At 43.2% G+C, this 20055-nt stretch overlaps 15 protein-coding genes across 15 annotated transcripts; 5 read left to right on the top strand and 10 right to left on the bottom strand.

Moving 5' to 3' along the window:
* Positions 1 to 457: 457 nt before the first annotated feature.
* Positions 458 to 1946, top strand: DI09_47p240 (putative asparaginyl-tRNA synthetase; the record flags this gene model as incomplete). Its single annotated transcript, XM_013382019.1, has 2 exons — positions 458 to 742; positions 918 to 1946. 2 exons carry the CDS (start codon positions 458 to 460, stop codon positions 1944 to 1946), a joined length of 1314 nt encoding a protein of 437 aa, XP_013237473.1.
* A 310-nt stretch (positions 1947 to 2256) lies between these two features.
* On the top strand, positions 2257 to 5482 carry DI09_47p230 (subunit gamma of coatomer complex; the record flags this gene model as incomplete). Its single annotated transcript, XM_013382018.1, has 4 exons — positions 2257 to 2658; positions 3054 to 3987; positions 4044 to 5059; positions 5108 to 5482. 4 exons carry the CDS (start codon positions 2257 to 2259, stop codon positions 5480 to 5482), a joined length of 2727 nt encoding a protein of 908 aa, XP_013237472.1.
* Positions 5483 to 5689: 207 nt separating this feature from the next.
* Positions 5690 to 7240, bottom strand: DI09_47p220 (subunit alpha of T-complex protein 1; the record flags this gene model as incomplete). Its single annotated transcript, XM_013382017.1, has 1 exon — positions 5690 to 7240. The coding sequence occupies one exon, from the start codon at positions 7238 to 7240 to the stop codon at positions 5690 to 5692; it is 1551 nt and encodes a 516-aa protein (XP_013237471.1).
* Positions 7241 to 7280: 40 nt separating this feature from the next.
* Positions 7281 to 7614, bottom strand: DI09_47p210 (uncharacterized protein; the record flags this gene model as incomplete). The annotated part of the gene is made up of 2 exons (XM_013382016.1): positions 7281 to 7399; positions 7509 to 7614. The coding sequence occupies 2 exons, from the start codon at positions 7612 to 7614 to the stop codon at positions 7281 to 7283; spliced, it is 225 nt and encodes a 74-aa protein (XP_013237470.1).
* A 328-nt stretch (positions 7615 to 7942) lies between these two features.
* Positions 7943 to 8338, bottom strand: DI09_47p200 (uncharacterized protein; the record flags this gene model as incomplete). The annotated part of the gene is made up of 1 exon (XM_013382015.1): positions 7943 to 8338. One exon carries the CDS (start codon positions 8336 to 8338, stop codon positions 7943 to 7945), a length of 396 nt encoding a protein of 131 aa, XP_013237469.1.
* Positions 8339 to 8774: 436 nt separating this feature from the next.
* On the bottom strand, positions 8775 to 9347 carry DI09_47p190 (RNA recognition motif RNP 1; the record flags this gene model as incomplete). The annotated part of the gene is made up of 1 exon (XM_013382014.1): positions 8775 to 9347. One exon carries the CDS (start codon positions 9345 to 9347, stop codon positions 8775 to 8777), a length of 573 nt encoding a protein of 190 aa, XP_013237468.1.
* Positions 9348 to 9710: 363 nt separating this feature from the next.
* DI09_47p180 (uncharacterized protein) lies at positions 9711 to 11724 on the bottom strand (the record flags this gene model as incomplete). Its single annotated transcript, XM_013382013.1, has 3 exons — positions 9711 to 10113; positions 10227 to 10666; positions 11632 to 11724. 3 exons carry the CDS (start codon positions 11722 to 11724, stop codon positions 9711 to 9713), a joined length of 936 nt encoding a protein of 311 aa, XP_013237467.1.
* Positions 11725 to 11805: 81 nt separating this feature from the next.
* Positions 11806 to 13635, bottom strand: DI09_47p170 (uncharacterized protein; the record flags this gene model as incomplete). The annotated part of the gene is made up of 1 exon (XM_013382012.1): positions 11806 to 13635. One exon carries the CDS (start codon positions 13633 to 13635, stop codon positions 11806 to 11808), a length of 1830 nt encoding a protein of 609 aa, XP_013237466.1.
* Positions 13636 to 13840: 205 nt separating this feature from the next.
* DI09_47p160 (uncharacterized protein) lies at positions 13841 to 15261 on the top strand (the record flags this gene model as incomplete). The annotated part of the gene is made up of 5 exons (XM_013382011.1): positions 13841 to 13956; positions 14219 to 14322; positions 14390 to 14421; positions 14505 to 14625; positions 14657 to 15261. 5 exons carry the CDS (start codon positions 13841 to 13843, stop codon positions 15259 to 15261), a joined length of 978 nt encoding a protein of 325 aa, XP_013237465.1.
* A 139-nt stretch (positions 15262 to 15400) lies between these two features.
* Positions 15401 to 16216, bottom strand: DI09_47p150 (uncharacterized protein; the record flags this gene model as incomplete). The annotated part of the gene is made up of 1 exon (XM_013382010.1): positions 15401 to 16216. The coding sequence occupies one exon, from the start codon at positions 16214 to 16216 to the stop codon at positions 15401 to 15403; it is 816 nt and encodes a 271-aa protein (XP_013237464.1).
* Positions 16217 to 16267: 51 nt separating this feature from the next.
* Positions 16268 to 17038, top strand: DI09_47p140 (uncharacterized protein; the record flags this gene model as incomplete). Its single annotated transcript, XM_013382009.1, has 2 exons — positions 16268 to 16354; positions 16394 to 17038. The coding sequence occupies 2 exons, from the start codon at positions 16268 to 16270 to the stop codon at positions 17036 to 17038; spliced, it is 732 nt and encodes a 243-aa protein (XP_013237463.1).
* Positions 17039 to 17686: 648 nt separating this feature from the next.
* Positions 17687 to 18079, top strand: DI09_47p130 (uncharacterized protein; the record flags this gene model as incomplete). The annotated part of the gene is made up of 2 exons (XM_013382008.1): positions 17687 to 17883; positions 17920 to 18079. The coding sequence occupies 2 exons, from the start codon at positions 17687 to 17689 to the stop codon at positions 18077 to 18079; spliced, it is 357 nt and encodes a 118-aa protein (XP_013237462.1).
* Positions 18080 to 18331: 252 nt separating this feature from the next.
* Positions 18332 to 18597, bottom strand: DI09_47p120 (uncharacterized protein; the record flags this gene model as incomplete). The annotated part of the gene is made up of 2 exons (XM_013382007.1): positions 18332 to 18476; positions 18503 to 18597. The coding sequence occupies 2 exons, from the start codon at positions 18595 to 18597 to the stop codon at positions 18332 to 18334; spliced, it is 240 nt and encodes a 79-aa protein (XP_013237461.1).
* Positions 18598 to 18821: 224 nt separating this feature from the next.
* On the bottom strand, positions 18822 to 19629 carry DI09_47p110 (uncharacterized protein; the record flags this gene model as incomplete). Its single annotated transcript, XM_013382006.1, has 2 exons — positions 18822 to 19287; positions 19400 to 19629. The coding sequence occupies 2 exons, from the start codon at positions 19627 to 19629 to the stop codon at positions 18822 to 18824; spliced, it is 696 nt and encodes a 231-aa protein (XP_013237460.1).
* Positions 19630 to 19656: 27 nt separating this feature from the next.
* DI09_47p100 (uncharacterized protein) lies at positions 19657 to 19989 on the bottom strand (the record flags this gene model as incomplete). The annotated part of the gene is made up of 1 exon (XM_013382005.1): positions 19657 to 19989. One exon carries the CDS (start codon positions 19987 to 19989, stop codon positions 19657 to 19659), a length of 333 nt encoding a protein of 110 aa, XP_013237459.1.
* Positions 19990 to 20055: the final 66 nt, after the last annotated feature.

Below are 20055 nucleotides of genomic sequence, written 5' to 3'. Positions count from 1 at the left end.
GCAAATGGTATTCAAATACTCTATCCTTATTGCACTTCTTTTTGCTCTTTTTGCTAACTATGCCTTGGCAATCCTTAATCCAGTGAGTCCAGCTCCTGGAACAATTATTGCTACATGCAACCACTTAACAGTCAATTTCGCTTCTACTTTGCCTGGTACAGCAATAGTCAGTTTGAACAAGAGGCTTATTAAAGACAAGCTTGAAATCCATATTGGTTACAACGCATTTTCGCTCTATATTTCCCCAAAAGTCAATCTTGGTTACAACGAAATTTCTATCACCGACCTCGATACTGGATCAAGCATAACATATCAAGTTACTGTTATCAATGGATGCAAGCCATGCAAGCCATGCAAGCCATGCAGCCATTCTTCATCTTCATCTTCTTCCAGCTGCTAATTACTTGAATTTAGAGAAATAAAAATTTAAAAGAATTTATCCATCGTTTGCGCCGTCATGGTTGTTTATTGCAGCAATTTATTGTCGAGTCGCTGTTTTAGCTCGTCCTCTGTGGTCATCAAGGGCTGGGTGCAGACGGTTAGAATACACAAAAATGTTGCATTTTTGCAAATGCATGATGGATATTCGTCAATGCAAATTGTTGTCGATCGGCCTTCGTTGGCAAAGAACATCCATACCGGGTCTTCTGTTGAGGTTTGTGGAATTCTTAAAACATTGGCACCATGTAAATCGGAAGTGCATGCAAGCTCTATTTCAGTGATTGGCGCTTCACCGCCCCAAGTAAGTGTTTTAGGATTCCGTCATTTCTGCCCTTATTTCGATTATATTGCGTTGCGTTGTATTGTATTACGCTGCGTTGCGTTACGTTACGTTGTATTGTATTACGCTGCGTTGCGTTGCGTTGCGCTGCGTTGCGTTGCGCTGCGTTGTATTTCTTTGTGCATTTATCTTTTAGGATTATCCTCTTCAAAAGAAAATACATACAAACGAGTTTTTGAGATCCATACCTCATCTTCGATGCAGGAGTTCTAAATTCCAGAAAATGCTGCACACTCGGTCTATTTTACACAAATCTCTTTCCGATTTTTTCCATAACGAGGGCTTCCATTACTTCCATCCTCCGCTTTCGACATCTTCCAATTGTGAAGGTGGCTCTGCTGTGTTTTCGATGACTCCCAAAATATTTGGGCCAAACGAAGTCTTTTTAACTGTTTCGTCTCAATTGCATTTGGAAGCTGCTGCAGTCGGATCACTAAATCGCGTGTGGACGCTTTCTCCTGCATTCAGGGCGGAGTCTTCCGATACAAGTCGCCATCTTGCTGAATTTTGGATGTTGGAGGCGGAGGCGTCGTTTGTTGATTCAATTGAAATCTTGGCTGATATCATACAAAGATCAGTTAAGACCAGTGCAAAGACATTGTTGAGTTCAAAAGTATTTGATCAAAGCAAAGATGACCTGGAACATTTGCTCGCTTTAGAACATGGTGTTTTCGAAATTATTTGTTACTCTCAGGCGATCGAAATCTTATCCAATCTTAAAGAAGAAGCTGGCGCGAGCGTGCCTATAAAATGGGGAGACAGCCTGAGTTTTGAGCAGGAGCAGGCGCTATTGGATTTTATGATTCTAAAGAACCCCCAGGTTATTGGGATCTTTATTAAGGAATATCCAGAACATGGAAAGCCATTTTATATGAAGAGAAACTCAAATATCGTATTAAACTTTGACCTGATTGTCAAGGGCGTTGGGGAGCTTGCCGGCGGCTCCATTAGAGAGGATTCGTTGAATGTTCTACACGAAACCATAGCAAAGCTTGGAATAAATCAACAGCCGTTGCAATGGTATCTTGATACCAGGAAATACGGAAGTGTGCCCCATGGCGGCTTCGGTATTGGCTTTGATCGCTTGGTTCAATGGTTTTTGAGAATCCCAAACATCAGGGATGCAATTTTATTCCCAAGGGCAACGGGGGCACTTTTTGCTTAATTGCAGCGGCAGGGTAAAATTTTGTTTAAATTAAACACCTAAAATCGATGAACCGAATAGCTCCAACAAAGGGAGCCAACAACACTATCAAGCCCATTTTTTATATAATGGCCTTTGCAGGAATATCGGGATATTGCATGCACTATTCTCACATGAGTATCGAATATTCGCTTTCTTTATGTAGAGCATAACCGCGATGAGCGTGAACAGGCTAGGAGGGAGGGTAGACATGTCCCCTTCATCTAGGCGAATATAGAAATAAAATTTATTGTCCACAACGGAAACTTTGCTTCCGCCTTGGAGGCCTCAAATGATGGAAGCTTCACCAGTATACGTGCGTACACTCGATCGGTGCCCATTTGAGGCCTGCTCAGCGGTCCACATTTGGGATTTGTCGATGCGAGCGATGCACATTTGGGATTTGTCCATACGGTGTGGTCCACATTTCATCGCAACGCCTGAATTTAAATTTTACAACTTATTGCAATTTTTAGTTATGATAAATCGACTCTTATCAGGTTCTTTCGCCGCCGCTTCCTCGTCGTCTGTCACGGGTGCTAGCAGAAATGCCAGACAGCCCTCGGCACCAGCGATCAAACACTCGGCAGCGGCAATGATCATTCCCTTCAAATTGAATATCAAGGATTTTGAAGGGTGCGATGGCTCTACCATTATGATGGAATGCCGGATTTTCAACGACACCATCCTCGATGTGCGTCAATGCTGCAATTGCCTTACCCGCATCTTTTACTTGTGTTTCGGAAACGCCGCATTCAAAGGAAAAACGGCTAACGACCCCAAATTGTCCACCATCGGCATATCTTTGCTGATTAACGAAACGCAGGCAACTTCGATTTTCTTTTGCATCACAAAGGCCTTTCAATCGAAAGATGTATTGCACCTTTGGGTTTTAACTTTAGTTATACTTGAGACGGCTTTTATATTTGGCCATTAAATGCCTGTCGCCTTATGCCAATGACATTTTGATGGTCATCAGCAGCATCACCCAAGATATCTCGTCTCGAGCAGATATCGTTTTCAGAGCAAATTCTCTTCGTGTCCTTTCTCGCGTGATCGATGTAACTATTTGGTCTAATTTGAGTTTAGATTTCTATGCTTCAAGGGGTCGAGAAATTCGTCAAGCAGTCCCTGATCGAGGGCTCCTCTACCCTCTCCAGTGCATCTTTAATCTCATCAATATTTTGGTTTTTCAAGAGCGAGGGTACGCTCCACCACGAATCTATTAGGCGTTGGATATCTTCTGTTATCCCGGCAGATTGGATTGCCCCAGAAGGGATGAGCAGATTTCATGCTTTGGCTCTGGGGTATCTTTTGCGGCAAAACGACAAGGGCAGCTTGAGAAAATTGCTCTCCATATACGCTCCATTTATGCAGATTTCAAACACAAATCCAGCATCCATGGCTCTGGTGGTTCTGTTGATTCAAATATGCGCGCATATTGGGCTTTCTGAGGCAGAGTTTTTACCTTCTTGGAAGTCTTTGCTCACATCGAATAGCGGAAAAGAAATGGTGGCACTGGAGGTTTGTTCCTTGCTTGTTAATCCATCCATAAAATCGTCTGAGGAGGACAAAATTGCTTGCGTCAAACTCTCCATAGCTCTGTTGTCTTCTTCAAACTCGGTGATCCGATATTCGGCAATCAGAGTCCTTTTAACGCTCGCAACACACCGGCAAGACTTGCTAGCCAAAAGCCAACAGGACATCGAATCTTTGATTGGGGATCCCAATCGCTCAGTTGCCATCATTGCGGTGACGATTCTTTTGAAAATCGGGAACGAGTCAAGCATTGATCGCATTGTACCGCATCTGAAATCATCACTGTCCGAAATGCCAGAAGCCTTGAAGAGAAGCATCCTCGATGCAATGACCACGTTGGCGGTTCAATTTCCTGCCAAGGCCTCCAATATTATCGGGTTTTTCTCATCCAGGCTTAGGGATGAGGGCGATCACTCCCTCAAAAGGTTGCTAGTTTCTTCGATTGACGAAATTATCACATCAATTCCATCAACCGCTGAAGAGGGTACGTTGGGGGGTTTTATCATTTAGTGCTCTCTTCATTGTGCGAGTTTATTGAAGATTGCGAGTATCCTGACGTGGCGTGTGACGTGCTTCATATCATTGGACGGGACGGCCCTAAACACCCGAACCCCATTCTGATATTAAGGCACGTTTTTAATAGGCTGCTTTTGGAGGTCTCTACCGTAAGAATGGCTGCTCTGGGTACGCTGATAAAATTTGGAAGCGAGTTGGAATCATGTCGTGATCTTGTGGTGCATTTAATTAAGCAAAGGTTCGCAATCATTTCGCATTCCCCTACTAGATGCCTACAGGACGAAGACGTTGAAATCAGAGACCGAGCATTGATCTTCATCAATTCGATCAACTTCAAAAGCGGCGATATCTCCTCTCTGTATGACGAGAAGATTATCGACTTGGATTTGCTGGAACAAAGAGCAAATTTAATCATTTCCGGGAAATCCTCTTTGCAGGCGCTTGAGCAAGACGCCAACGTGAAGAAATCTTCAATTGTCGAATCCATAAAGTCTTTATGTAAATGTAACCGTGCCGCTGCAAACGCCGTGTCTTCTTTGGTCGGCAAGACGCTGGCAGATCCATCATCGACCTCGCCAAGCAAGTTATCCTTTGTCATGAATGAAGATATCCTTCTGCCACTCTATGGATGTCCCATGGACATTGGCTCGTTGATCCACCAGAGCCCAGCGGTGCCACTCACAGAGCCGGACACCGAATATATTGTTACGGTTACCAAATATTTGTATTATTCTGCTCTTATTCTGCGATTTTCGTGCACCAATACAATCACGCACATCCATCTGGAGGACCTCCACATTAATATTGAATTGCCCGAGCAGACATGCAACCTGTTTGATGTCAAATCATCCTTTATCCCGAGTCTCAAAGGGGCATTGGACTACACGACGTCCTCCTCATCGTCCCAGGACCTCTATTATGTTTTTGTGCTAAAGGAGTCAAGCGATATGCTTACCGTACCGCTAGGGACGTTCCCGGCCCGCATGTCCTTTTCCATGCGAGAGGTTGATTTCATCGCAGGCGAGTTGGCTCCCATTTCTGTCCCGGATCAATATAAGGTAAATGATGCTGTGGCTTATGTTTGACAGCTGTTTGATGTTGAATTTTCAATCTCAGACTATTTGATCCCCAATGCCAGCGGCAAGGAAAATGCCTGGGCATCAATGCCGCCTTCCTCGGAGAAGAAAATCGTCTTCCAAGTCGGATCTTTCGCGGGCAGCATCCAAATGCTAATCGATAATATTCACTCGAGCATTGGAGGCACCCTCCGTATGGTTGAACATAGCGACGCACCAGCTAATGTCTCTCCATTTATCATTGAGGGCTCTTGGCTCGGAAGATCCTCGATCCTCATCAGGGGGAGGGTGGGGGCTGTCGCCCAGGGCGCATATGCTGTCGAGCTGATTTCAAGGACAACCATGCCATCGACCACGCTGAGCGAGCTTCTCCTGAGTGCTGTATAAAGACACATGTGTGAACTCGAGTACGAAATTTACTAAACTGTCACCATTTAGTGCCAATGTGTTGGTGCAAACCGGCCAACCAACGAGCAACTTAAATTTTTGTACACATAAATCCGCCCCCCCCATTTACACAGTACAGCGGGCACCAAACATGGGAGTCTGCAGTTTACAGATGGTCATTTATCATAATGAAGGTGGTAAATAAAGTTATTCTTTTTTCTCGTCTGGAAAGATCTTAATCATATCGTCAATTCGGAGGATCGAAATGGCAGCCTCCGTGGCTGCCTTTAAAGCTTTCAGCTTGACCATGGTTGGCTCTAAAACACCGGCCTGTGCATTATTTCGAACCGTGCCTTGAATCAGGTCGAGCCCCATATGAGGCGAATTGGTCGTCAACAGGGGGCCAGAGACACCCGTGGGATTCTGTTGGTTCTTATAATGAAATGCCCTAAGACGGCCAATCAGTTCGGTAGAATCCTTTCCTGCATTGAGTGCAAGCGATTTGGGAATCGTCAGAAGCGACTCTGCAAACTTGGCAATAGCAAGCTGCTCGCGCGAGCCAATCGACGATGCGAATGACTCCAAAAACACAGAAAGGGCAGCTTCGACTGCACCACCGCCAGCAACCACACTTGATGATTCAAGTGTGCGTTTGACAACACACAGGGCATCGTGCATCGATCGTTCCATCTCATCAAGAGCAATACTTGTGGGACCACGAAGGATGATCGAGGCAGCTCCCGTTACGGCCGATCCAGTCTCAATCAAAAGACACTCATCAGAGGCAAAGGTCTTCAAATTGATGCTTTCTGCAGTGCCAAGCGCACTGGCATCAAAGGCTTCAGTGCCTTCCAGTGTTGCTAGAGTTGTTAGCAGAGTGGCCCCGGTAAGCTTGCAAATTCGCAGGATATCTTCGCGCGCAACACGTCTTACTGCAATTGCACCTGCTTCAACAAAAAGCTTCATTGCCATATCGTCAATTCCGCGTGTTGTTAAGACAACGTTTGCACCGGAAGCAAGAACCTTTTGGATACGCTCACGGGTCAAATCGATTTCACGCTTCCTAATATCTTCCAATTTATCTGGATCAGATACCAAAACATTGACCCCAAGTGGAAGCCTAATCCTTTGCAAGTTAAAGTCGAGACAAGCAATGCGGGCATTTTTGATGCTGCTCTTCATAGCCGGGGACGCAGCGACGCAATTGAGCGCATATCCGTTCACCAGAAATGAATCTAGTTGACTTTGGCCGTGAGCCTTTAAAATGGACACGCCATTAACAGGATATTTGAAGGCGTTTTTGGATGAGCCTCCATCAGCGGGCGTGCGAACCGCCATTATTGCATCTGCAGCCATTTTGGCGAAAAACGATGAAGCTTCCTCGTCGGGAAGGCCACCAGCACCAAGTATCTTTGAAGACAGGCAGGTACGTGCTACGTGGATCAAGGTATCTTTTCCAAGGGAATCGACCGGAATGGCCAGCTTTTCTGCTATAAATTTGCAGGATTCGCGAAGTGCCAAGCGGAAGCCAGAAATAATTGTGGTAGGATGGATCTTTAGCTTTATGAGCTCATTGGCTTGGCGCAATAGCTCGGCTGCTAAAAGAACGACGGAAGTCGTTCCATCTCCAACCTCTTTGTCTTGAAGACGAGACATCTCCACAAGCATGCGGGCCGTCGGATGCTCAACTTCAAGCATGCTTAGAATGGTCGCTCCATCGTTAGAAATTGTCACCTCGCCAAGCTCGTCAACGAGCATCTTATCAAGACCGACCGGGCCAAGGCTAGATTTCAAAATATTAGCAAGAGACTGCACGGCGGTAACTAGTGGAAAAGTTAATCATTAAAATGCCAACCATTTTGTGCTCTGACAGCGCTTCCAGAGATGCGCTCTCCGCCAATGGGCAGGGGCCCTGAACTTGAAGTTGTCCCATTCATCGAAGAGGAGAGCATAGCAGGAATTTGAAGAAATAATTGCAATCTGCAATTAAAATTTATTGAATCATCAATTTAAGTTGCAATTTTACTTGCCCGATAGGCGTCGGCCAGCAATTGAATGTTGCCGGATTTGTAGGTGTCTGGAAAATTGAATATTCCAGAAATCCCCAGAAAGCCCTTTATGATCTGAACCATGATTGTAAGCTTGGGCTTTTTCAAGTCAACCACGAACCTTTCCATATTGGGACCATGATGGCTGGCCATGAGCGAGGCAATGATTTCCTTTATGGAGTCTTTGGAAATGGTATCGTTTAGCCGTTTCTCGACCACCACTGCGTACTAGAAATAGGGGGAACAAATTCAAACCATTATAATGCCCAGCGACTGGTCGCCACTTGATCTGCCCCCAAAAATGTCGGGATGTAGCTCTGTAAATTTCGGCCAAATGGCCATCAGTGCGTCCGGGGAAGCCCTGCAGCTTAGTTCTATAGGCACCAATCGTTGCCCGTGTCTAAGAGTGCGATCAGCCAGCATATTGGTACCTCGAATGCTTTACACCGGTGTTTAAAGCTCTCTCCCAGATTCTCAATGTCAACTCCAAGGGTAGTTGCTTTTTGGAGGGCTCATTTTGGTTTGTGGGCTTTGCAAAGATTATACACTTGACATCACCCATTCCAGCAAGCGAATAAGATCCTTTCTTTTGCGATCCAAGCGATTTTAACTCGTTGTCAAAGGCATCACTAAATGAGGATGTCACGTCGGGCTTTTGTTCGTCATCCCCACATTGGTCTTCACATTCGATTGATATTATATTCATAAGCTCGCCGGAGATGGTGTGCTCCCTGCCTTTAAAGCACGTGAGCATAATGCCGGTATCTCCTGGCCGAAGGTCGAAATTTTGAATTCTCCTCTTTTTCATTTTAAAAAAGCCGAAATAAAAAAATTAAACGCACTGCCAAGTTTAGTGCTAGCGCATTTGACCTTTACCTCATGGAGCACCGATGTATGCTACATATGCTATGTTGATGGAATGGTTTGGTTTGCAAAAATGCCCCTGCATATCGATGATATTTAGCACGAAGGCGATTTAAATTTTAAATTTAATGAGTGCCATCTTCAACTTTCAATCTCTTCTGGTAGTTATCATGCTCCTTATTGCAACGTGTTCCTACATAACATCATATGCTTCAACGTTTATTGGAAATAGAAAGGAATATGGAATATGGGCATTTATATGGAAAGGGTCTAGGATTGGTGATCGCTGCAGCCTGTGGATATCTATCTCCTGTTTGGCTCTTTCAGTGAAGGTTTTGGTTTCTTGATGGCGATTGCAAATAAAGATGACAGTTTATGCATTAATTTATATAATTGGAACCTGAACCATCTTGGCGACGACTGTCCATGCCAAGGGGCCGCGGTGTGGCCGAGGGCCTCCGATATTCAACAATAGACGGCCTATGGGGAGTGCCTCTGTTATGCCGAGGGCCGGGAGACAATCTTCGTTTAGAAAATGCAGATTTAGACGATAATGATCTTCGAGGGGCAAAGTCGTCATTTTCAGGCCCCTTGCGCAAATATGCGACCTCGATATCCATGCCATCGATCTGACCCCCATCCATGCATTCGATAGACAGAGCAGCAGCCTTCTCGCTGCTAAAGTTTATAACTCCGCTTCTTTTATATCTCCATTCTCGGTCGCCATCATCGATTTTGATACAATTTATTATCCCAAAAGAGGAAAAGATATCCCTTAAATGCTCTGTGTTAACATTTCTAGTTAATCCCTTTACAACGATATCCATGGGATTATTTCTTTCTGGAGAGTCTGAAAAAGAAGATGAAGACGATAACAAGGAGCACACGCTTTCCCTAGAACACGATCTGGGAAGGGAGCGAGGAGAGCTTTCCAATGACCTACCTCTGGTCATATTAAATTTTGTAAAATTGATGCAGAAATTTAAATTTATCAAATAAAAGCCAGGGTTAGGCCCAATCTATACCGGCACACGTGTTGGATTGCTCTTGATTTTATTTAGAATTTAATGGGATCCGCGGTTCGAAACCACGTAACGTCACAGCATAGTTAATCCCAACAGGAGGATCATTTTTTAGGATGAAAGAACCTCCATCATAAGTTTAAAAAAGCTTGAAAGTGAAGATGGGAAGAATACCGCCAAAGCAAACCTCGATAATTCTGATAAAGCTGGGCAGCAATTTGGTGGGCCACCGGGGCCAGAAACAACACGATATGGCGATTTGGAAAAAGAGAACAACGCCCAATCTTTACAAATTTATCTCAAATTTGGAGGCGTCGATGGAATGTAGTCTTCATTGCTAAATGATGTGAAAGAAAATTCCGAAGATTTCTTTTGTTTTTTAGCGCGCGGACATGCGGTGGATAGGGGGGATTGTGACATATCCCATGGATTTGTGGGTGTGCTTTCAGCAGAAAGGGGGCTGATATCTGATAAATCAAGCGTCGGATCGGCATTAAAAGCATCAATCGATGATCGAGATATAGTTGGATTTGTCAATACATCGCCGTTTGTGTGCAACAAAAGCCCCGATGATATGCTGACATTAGTTTTAAATGCGAGAGCTTCATATTCAACAGGATATGTAGCAATAACAACCTTCACGTGGCACGAGGCAGAAGAGGAACAGGGGGAGGGCGTTGAAATCAGAACCATCGGTCTAAAATAGTAAGTCATGTATAAAAAATACTCCAAAGATTGCCCAAAATGTAGCGTAAGCAGCCGGTTCGAAAGTTGGCGAGAAAGCAGGCATAAGAACTACGATAAAAGGACCCCCATACCTTGCAAGCTTGAGTTGCCATTAAAAAATCGATCGACTGGTCACCACTTTCAGAGATGATCGTCAAATTTCGGACCTCTATTCTTGTCTCAGTTTCCGGTATCTCCAGAACAAGTGTCGAGTTTTCAGAGGAGCAAGAGCAACGAATGGAGTGACAGTCATTTTCAGATGTCGCAATCAGAGGGGTAAGCCATTCGTTCAAATCTGAAGGGTGCTCCATTTCAAGACACAAAGGGAATGCACAGAGTGGACGTCTTTCAGAAGCATGCTTTGGGGTAATTCCAAAATCCTCAATGAACAGCGATGCCCTTTTGAAGAGTGAAGACGTGCATTGCAGTTCAAGAGTCAAAGCTGGAACCGTAAGCAACGTATCAAACGAGATTGTAAGCACGGTGGCCGAATGCTGTCTGACTTGCAATGCATCCAACAGCGACTAAAAACCGAGAAAGAAAATACAGTTACTTTTGTCGACAGTCGAATGACAAAGGGGAACTTTTTGTAGGCATAATTCAAAGGAGAAAGATTATCCAGATCGTACTCAGCAACATATCCATTGCTGTCGCAATGAAAAGAGCACAGTATGAAAGCAGAAAAATTGTCAATTGTCGAGGCCAATTGGAACTGGATGATGTAAATAAGCGATGCAGTACCTTCCGAGGCCACCATTCCAAGCAAATCGTGTCTGATAAGTGAGATATCAAAAATACAGATTTGATGAAATCTAAAAGCCTAAATACGAGCGTGCTAACCTTTTATTGCAGACGCCAAAAGAACAGCCCTCAACACCGGCATTATTGCAATTCAAAATTAAAATATAGAATCTCGCTCGGGTACATGATCAGTTACCACCAATAGCTCTGCTCCAATGCTAACCCTACAAGTTACTCGTATATTCTCTTTTAAATGCGAAAAAACAAAGTCTGTGGTATGGATAATTGAAAAGTTAAAGGGCCGATTGCGGATGGCACAGATATCAACGAAGCAAAGACTTGATGGGCGGGCTTTTTGGAAAGAAAAATCAAAGAATAGGGCCAAGTTCAAAGCAGCACAACATCGTGAAAATGCGGCACTGTAATTACTTGCATCCGCTTTGTTTTCAATGTAAGGCCGCCAATCCGCAAAACTAAAGCTGCGCTGCATAAAACTCCATAGATTACCCCGATATTTTGATAGCAAGTTTCTGGGCGCAATGGCCAACAAAATATTAAGAGCCGTTCCGAAAATCTTTGACGGTACGCTCTCAATGGGCATTGGCTTTCTATCCGCAAATACTTTGTGCAAGTAAGAACGAAATCCTCCACTGAATCAAAGCTTCTGAAAAAGATGGGCGGAATAACAACCAAGAAACGCTTTAAGCGACGGCTACACGCTTGCCATATAAATTTTGGAGCTTCATACCGGGGATTTATTGGAGTTGCAATTAGGTGCGGGCCTATAATACACTTCAACTCGATTGAAATAAAGCTTTCGTATTGATACTCGCAAGTCCATCGGTCACTATTCAATGGTGCCGTAATGACCAGGACAAGAACGTTGTATAAAGAACCGCATCGGTATCAACTCGTTTATTTATCATTCTAAATTCGAGATTTTCTCTTTAACGTGCTTGTCAAGCAAATCAACCCCTTGTAGCTGAAGCTTCAAAGCCTCCAGCTCTTTCTCCAGTTCTTTAATTAGGTGTTGATGGTGCATTTGCGTTAATTCTTTAAATCTCGATAATACTCCCAAAGATGCAGCATGTCCATAAAGCAGTCTGAATCTATCGGCTTCTAAGCTGGCAATCACAAGGGGGTATAGGTTTTCTTTAGCATCAGGATGGAGTATCAGGTCCAATTGCTGAACCGGATTAAGCATAGAAAAAGAATTCACCGTGATAAAGGTGAAAAAATGGCGAGTTCTCTGAAATGCCATCCAAGCTGGCTCGACGAATGTTTTTAGGGCTCTTGTAACCATCCAAGATCCGCCATCATAGAGGGGGTATAATTTATCTTGAGAAAGCGTAGAAAACCAGTTTTCAGGAATCGATTTCCACGAAAAATTATCCAAAGAAAGTTGGAGCCGTTCCAGTAAGTAGGGCCACCCGGGGACCATAGTGAGATGCTCGACACAGATCCTTCTAACTGTTGGCTCCAAAGGCGGCAAATCGCCTCTTCTCAGGTTGGCCAATGTTTTTCCGCCAACAAGCAGGTCGAAAAAATGTTGTTCTGCGCCAGAAATACGGAAAAGAATCTTAAAGGCTAGCTCTGGGCTAGTCTCGATCTCCTCTGCCGAAGGCAGGACGCCAAATTTGAGAAAAATCTGCTCCACCATTATTGTCTCAATGAGCGTGATGAACGTGGTCGAATAGTTTCCTGGATACCTCGGCAACTTATCAACGCCCCATACAAATTCGTTTAATGCTCGATGAAGAATAAACCCTGTCCGTCGTGCCTGAATGAGCGTATCAATTCTAAATCCTTTAGCGAAAAAGCTATGTTCCAGATCAAAGTAATGGGTGCCAACCCACTGGTTTACAATTTCGAAATCCGAGTATTTCTCGTTATCTTTCGAATTTTGAGGACGTATTGATCGCCAAAAATCTCTCGGCAGCCAAGACCGAACATATTCATTATCGCCTCGGAGAAAATAAGAAACGCTTTCTTTCGAAGAATGAGAAAGTTGGATTAAGTTTGAAAATCTCAATCCAGATAAAAGCGGGGCATCCAGCTCTGAAAATGAAAAGAATGTGCCAGTGATCTGGGACAGGTCTGCTTTAGAAAGGATCACGGCATAACATTTACTGAAAATAGACAATTTTTTTTCAAAGTCTCTTAAAAGTTTTTTGGACACAGGGGGAATCTTCCCAACATGCAAAAGGGAAGATTTTTCCAAGCGATGCGAGGTCTTGGAAGATAATGGTGTTTTTTCAGAGTTTGGGCTCCGGTAAAGAATCCCGAGCGGCAAAGGGGTCAGCGAATTTACCAAAAACGAAGCGGTTCCTCCGGCTTGTACCCATTCCAAAAGATCCAATTTACCACATGTCTCTGGTGAGATGAAAACCGAATAATGGGAGTAAAGAGGTTTTTGCGGAGGGAAGAGCGCGGAGACTCTAGAAAAATCTACATCATGCACGGGTTCCTGATAATATGAATGGAGGTCATCTATTTTGTTCCAATAGAGAGCCATCCTGGCAGCTTGTGACATCGGGCCATCATATTTCTGCAAAAAAAAGGGAAGACGTTCGAGGTATTCGCCAAAATTGGCCTTCATCAAGGCCAACATTCGTTCAGCCGATGTATATGAGAATGAAAACTCGGCTGTAAGACCCCCTTCTAGCTCCACTTCTGAATAAATGGAGGAGGAGGAGGATTCTGTATCATTTCCTTCAGCATTGTTTACAAGGAAAAGCGATAGGAGAACCATAAGGCTCAAAAGAAGACATCTCATTGCCATCATTGAGAGGTATGCGTCGTTGACCCTGTGCTTATGTAGAATCCGTTTGTGAGCATGGATAAATAGGATTCTTTATCAACTGTCAAACAAGGCATAAAAGTGAGTTTATTTCATTTCATTTCATTTTATATCCAGCCTCCACAATTGAGACAGGAAAATAAAACATTAATTGCACATGCACCAAAGAACGGTAGCACAAGTTTTTGCGATTGGGCTTGCCAATTTACATGGACACCAATCAACGGGCCAACCAAATTGTATTTTTACTCCTGTCTTTTTGCTAGCATTAAGGTACGATTGGCCAGCCCCAGGCTATGTGTTTGGTATAAATAAATTTGGGTGTGATTGGCCAATTTCAGTAATTTGTTGACTATTCCAACAGGTTTTTCATTTGATGGTTGATTTATAATGCCCAAGTTTGCAAATTATATTTTTACAGATGAGGGACCATCAAGACACTGCAAGATGCAGCCTGGCCGCCGGAATTTACCATACCGACATTGAATCTGCGCTTGCACGGCTGTATGGATAGGCCAATCGCTAACGTTTGTAGGTCTGCAGTCAAGAAGGGCTATCTTCGTGATGGGTATATCCACAAGTTTATTCCGGAGGATGCCCTTTCATCCTTTCAATGCAAATTACCGATTTTCAATAGAGGTTTGCTTCTGAACAGCTCAATTTTAGGTGCATTTGTGCGGGCGTCTTTTTTTGACCAAATTGTTAGGGAATTTTTGTCCTGCAATGGGCCACTTCCCTGTCAGATTGTTAATTTGGGATGCGGGTGGGATACGCAATGGCTGCGCCTGCATGTATTGTTGCTTGGATTTGCTGATATTTAGGAAGAACACATTGGCTCGCTCTCCTTTTTTGACATTGATTTCCAGGAAATCATTACCTCCAAGTTGGAGCGTCTTGGAAAAGATTTCGAGTCCAAATGTAGCGCGCAAAATTCAACATCAAGTAAGACACATTTGGTTGCTAACATAAAAAGGATACATCCCAATTTCTGGAGACTTGAACCAGTTCATCGAGCATATAGCCCCTTCGCTTTTAAAAGAGGGATTCGACCCTGCGATTCCTACTCTTGTAATAACAGAGGTCGTTTTAATATATCTCAGAGAAAAGCCAACGCTCCGCATTCTCGAGTGGTTTTCGTCCACTTTGAAAAGCCCATCCATCGATATAAATGAATCTTCGCCTCTCAAGCAAGAGCATCCCAAAGCGGCGCAATCTCCCAATGGGCTTTTTGGAGTTACATTACACAAAGGCAGATCCTATTTTATAACGCTCGATCCAAGCTCGTTCTCTGACCCGTTTGGAATGATGATGATAAAAAACCTGGAAAGTAGTTCGATTTACCTTGTTAACGAGCTCTTGCTTTCTGGCCGCTCTAAATTCGAGGGTTCCTTGCGATCGATTGATTGGAAAGTTTTGAACGCCTTTACCATGAGAGAGGCCTATGAAAAATACATTTCAAAAGACGAAAAGAAAAGGATATCTCTCCTGGAATGGGTGGATGAGCTGGAGGAATGGAACCTTCTCAGCTCCCATTACTATTTTTCAGTATTTGTTCTGGAAAAAGCGAATGACACCTGATTTCAAAAACGATAAACATACAGCTACTGGTCTTTTGGGGGAGAGAAACCTCTCATTACACACGTAAATAAAAGTTAAAATGATGGACTTTTGCCAATTTTGGACACACAGCTGATTGGATTACCGAAAATAGCGCAGCCTAATTTTGGTTGGCTTGCTTAAGAAAGAATTCGATATCTTGAAACGCCATATCACAATATTTTCTATACTCAGAATGAGAGCGAGGCCTTTTATAGCCCCGTAGCTGAGAAACCATTTGTAGCTCCGGACCCTTGGCAGCAGAATCTGTAAATTTTGGCTTTCGCGCTAAGACCTGACTCGGTGTATCTATATTTTCAGATAATATCCAGGCGTGGTCTGAAGATTTAGATAGCCTTCCAAGCAAAGTTTGACAAACGTCATAATCTTGCTGTCTACAAACTTTGTAAAAGATATTTGAAAATGTAACTCTAGACTCGATGTTTTCAACATTTCTATTGGCCGAATTCTGCATGGAAAGATTTGGAAATGCAGACAATAGCGAAGAATCCACACTGGACCTCTGAAAAACCTTTTTGCAAATAAACAACAAAAAATCCAATTTTATGGCACCATGGCACGAGAGGGCCTTCTCCAATTGTGCCCCAATTGTAAAATTCTCATCCATAGTATTTGAGAGAGACACATCGGCTATCGAAAGTTTCATCGGCATATCCGCATTTTCGGCGACATAAATAGACCATGAGAATGGAGGCAGCAACGAATGAATGTTCTGCAATAAATCGGCAGTTGAAAACTTTGAAGATGCATGTTCGAGCATAGCCATCACTTCGCCATTCAACACATTCATGATTTGCACAACTTTTGTGTTTCTGACGAAAACGCCTTGCGGCTGCGACACAAACTTGTCTGGATGAACACGCTGAATGAATGAACGGAACGATTTCTCGAAACTCTTTTTTGAAATTGTGGACATCATTAAAAATTGGCGTCAAAAATTAAATTTTATTTTCATTTTTTCCTCCTAATGCAGGGTGCATCACCAGCCGGCGAGGATTATACTTTGACCCTTTCATCTAGGCTGGAGCGGTTTCAAAATCTGAAAATCCAGAGGGTATTTGATGCGTTTTAAAGTGCATAGGAAAATGCCCAGGCCTGCAATCTAGAAGAAGTCAAGAAGGAAGACATCGGTCGTCAAAAAAATAATCCTCGGCTTGTTGCCCGTTTGGCGAGGAAACATCAAAAGTTTTCAACCATCAAGGCCAAACGAGATGCCCAAAAAGCCAATGTCTCCTATGAGCGTATCAGGTCGCATCAATATTCGATTGAAGAATCGGACAGTTGGAAGGACCATTTACGGAGGAAAGCCGAAAGAAAGAACCCCGAATATGCAGGTAAGTATTTTCTGCTTTTTTCAGATTATGGCGATCTTGCTAAACGGAAATATGACAAGCTCGTTGCAAACTTAAAGCCGGACTTTGCTCTGTACAGACAACAAACACCCACAGATACAATAGACCCATTTACGACATTTACACCGACTCGAGAAAATGTTTCCAAAATGGTGGAAGATGTATATGAACAAATTGAGAAGCGCTCCACTTTCTCCAAGAAGAAGCGATTCAACCCCGACGCGGACGTCACCTACATCAATGAAAGAAACAAAAGGTTTAACGAAAAAATATCCCGTGCATATGGCGCAATTACACAAGAACTCAGAGAATCGGTAGAACAAGGTCCTTACTTGGGACGAATTAATCAGCATTTACACCCGAAATTTGGCGATACTGAGGAATAAATTTTAATTTCAATTTTAATGTGCAATGGATCGAACCGTAAATTGGAATCGCACCAAAACTCGAGAATTTGATTTGTCCATTTCCTTTCGAATGGCATCAAAGATTGCTACTTAGCCACATCAAGCATTGACGAAATATACACTTATACAATACGTAGTAGTTATGAATTTCTTATCTCAGTATATCCTTCTGACGTTCTTGCTATTGGTCTTATATTCAAATTTTATAACATGTACCGAGGTATTGTGTGTGACTATTTCAAGTTATCTGATGGGAAATAATTTCTTTTCAGTTATAAATTTGGCGATTTTATCTTTAGGACTAGCAATTCAGTTATTTTTGAGCAGTCGTTTCATACTCATTTACATAGTGATCTACTTTGTTCAAGCAGCCATCTGCAGCGCTTGCATAAACTCTAGCTAAAAATCAAATATCAATAGGCTTTTAGCGGTATTTACAATATAGAATCCTTATCTATCAAGCCTGGTGTGTGGTAATTGATAAATGTTAACTTAAAACTAAGATATATTTACTGTACTTTTAGGGACTATTGATTCTTTTTGCGTACCATACTTCCATAGTACGTGGGGGCTCTGATTTGAAGAATAAAGAACAGGATAAATGCAATAAAAAACAGGAACAGCAGAATGGTCATCAGACCCATGAAAATGGCCGGATTGAAGATAGAGTACTGGTCGAAAAACGATTCTTGTCCTGAGAACGAATTTTGCGACAGGCGAATGTCAAGATTGACTAATGGGTTGAGGGATGCCCCGAACGTCTGTGACGCGAACAAGGCAATATTTTTGAGAGCATTTGGACACACTTTTGGTGGATTTGCGAGGTTCGTAACTATAACATAAATGTGCAAGCTTGATAGCTTCCAAAGAGGCCCAATGATGGACATGAAAAAAGAGCTGGCTTTAGAAAGATCTTCAAGCGAAATCTTTACAACCCTTAAGGGACGCTCAGTGGCCTCTGCATCGAGCATTTCCTCTAACTTTGATATAGGAGGAAAAGCTACAAAATTAGGCACTTGACACATTACTTTCGGCGGTGTAGTTTTCACGGACAAGGCGGAAATATAGATCCCCATTTGTGTTCGATGGAGAATATTTGTCTTCAAGTGTCTGCACAATTCCGGAAATGCACTTTTCGACGTTCAGCATTGAAGTAGTGCCAATATAAAGGGACGATTTTGCCGCTTGGCTCTAAAAGTAAGGACGTCTTTATACCCTCAGCGAGTTCATAAAGTAGCCATTGCTACTGGACATCAGGCTATCACGGCCAAACTATTTGTAACAAAGCGGTAAATGTACGTCTTTGATATCAAAAACAAAAATAGTTGCATCACTTTCAATGTTTGCGATGTCAGGATGCATCAATTCGACGGAATCCTTGTACGGCAAAGAGGGAAGAATGCGGGTTTTTTTGTTTCTAAAATATAACCAGCAAAAACATACAATGAAGAAACTTCAAGCTTAAGCAGGATAAAAGGATTTCCTAATGAATAACCGTCCAAAATTTCTTCAGAGCTCTTACCCAATGCCCCTTGCATGGAGTGGATTGAGATTAGAAGAAATGCCACCATCAGAACAAAGAGCTTGGGGTTGGGGGGCATGGATTTTAAACTTAAATTCAAACACACTAATGTTTATAGCTTTCAAAATTAAAAATAAGGCTTCTCTGGTTGCAATTTATCCACATCGTGTGGCTTGTTGTGCACAATAAAAGGAACCTTGTTTGTGTTTGCGATATTTATAAAATTCTGGAGTCTTAAAATTAGTCCAGATCTGGATCAGACCCTTCGTTTTGACTTCTCGGTGTTGCAGCGGATACCGAAGTGGATGGGCCTGGGTGGAGCATTCTGCCAATAACATTTGATATTATGTTGGCAAAATTGGGTGCTCTTGGTTGGCCTGGGCCAGCTGCCGTGGAAGATGTCGACGAGGAAATGGAAGCTAAATATCGGGTTTCAACCTTAGTATATAGGCCCTTCAGTTCGTCCGAAAGCCCACTAAAATAGTGAGCACGCAGCTTTTCAAAGCCAACCCTAGGGTCGCTACGCGTCGCCACAAATATAACAAGCTGCGAAAAATTCAACAATGCCGCAACGGATCGATCAGATTCCGTATTTGTCGATTCATCGTGTTCAAAGGCGGCCAGTTCGTACGCAGCACTGGCGGCATTTGAGCGCATTGTGCAGGGAATACGCTCGACAAATGAAATGCGACACTTGTGCTCGACACTGTTGAGGGCGGTGAAAAAGATTGGTTTGATGACACCAGAGCATAACTCATAGGCATGAGAGGTGCCGTTTTTATGGCATAAAATTCTACGCTTAACGTGCAGGTGCAAACCTCAAGATGGCCTGGCAAAGCGTTGTCGCGCCCACAACGACATTATCTTCGAATGCCTTTTCAATGCAACTGATATGCCGAGCAAGGGCGCACGGCCCTGCTTCTCCATAATGTAGGGACGCAAATTCATGGTCAACTAGCAATAAAAATCGGCAAGTGTCACCATTAGATGAGGCATCCATGCTCAAATCTCCAATACACATGTGAACTTTTGCGTTGTTTTTGGACATTCTACGGTTAACATCTCAAAACATCGACTACTTGAAGAGCTGGGCGACAAGAGCACGAACACCGGAATGGTTCAAAGGGAGCGTCGAAAGGACTGTTTTGATTCTTTCTGCATATTCTACATCCAGCCAAGGTTCCTTGAGCATTTCAAAAAGCTTTGATGCCAAGTCAAGGGCGCTTTTGGATTGGCCGGATTCAAAAAGCCATTTGGCCCCTTGAGAGATCACGGTTGCAGCCTCATCATAGCTTGCTTGCTTTATAAGCCTATTGATTATGGTCAAGTAAATTTGATGGGCTTCGTAAAAGTTTTCTGCCGCAATGGCATCATCCAGGCTCCTTTGAAGTGTAACTGAAATTGGCATGGCAGTGGGAAAACAAAATGATTTTCATTTTATTTATTACCAATAAAGTTTAAAGAGCCCGACATG

This window comes from Mitosporidium daphniae (assembly GCF_000760515.2).
Source record: "Mitosporidium daphniae strain UGP3 chromosome Unknown contig-47, whole genome shotgun sequence".
Classification (NCBI taxonomy): domain Eukaryota; kingdom Fungi; phylum Microsporidia; genus Mitosporidium; species Mitosporidium daphniae.
This window is presented reverse-complemented; position numbering and strand designations above follow the sequence as displayed.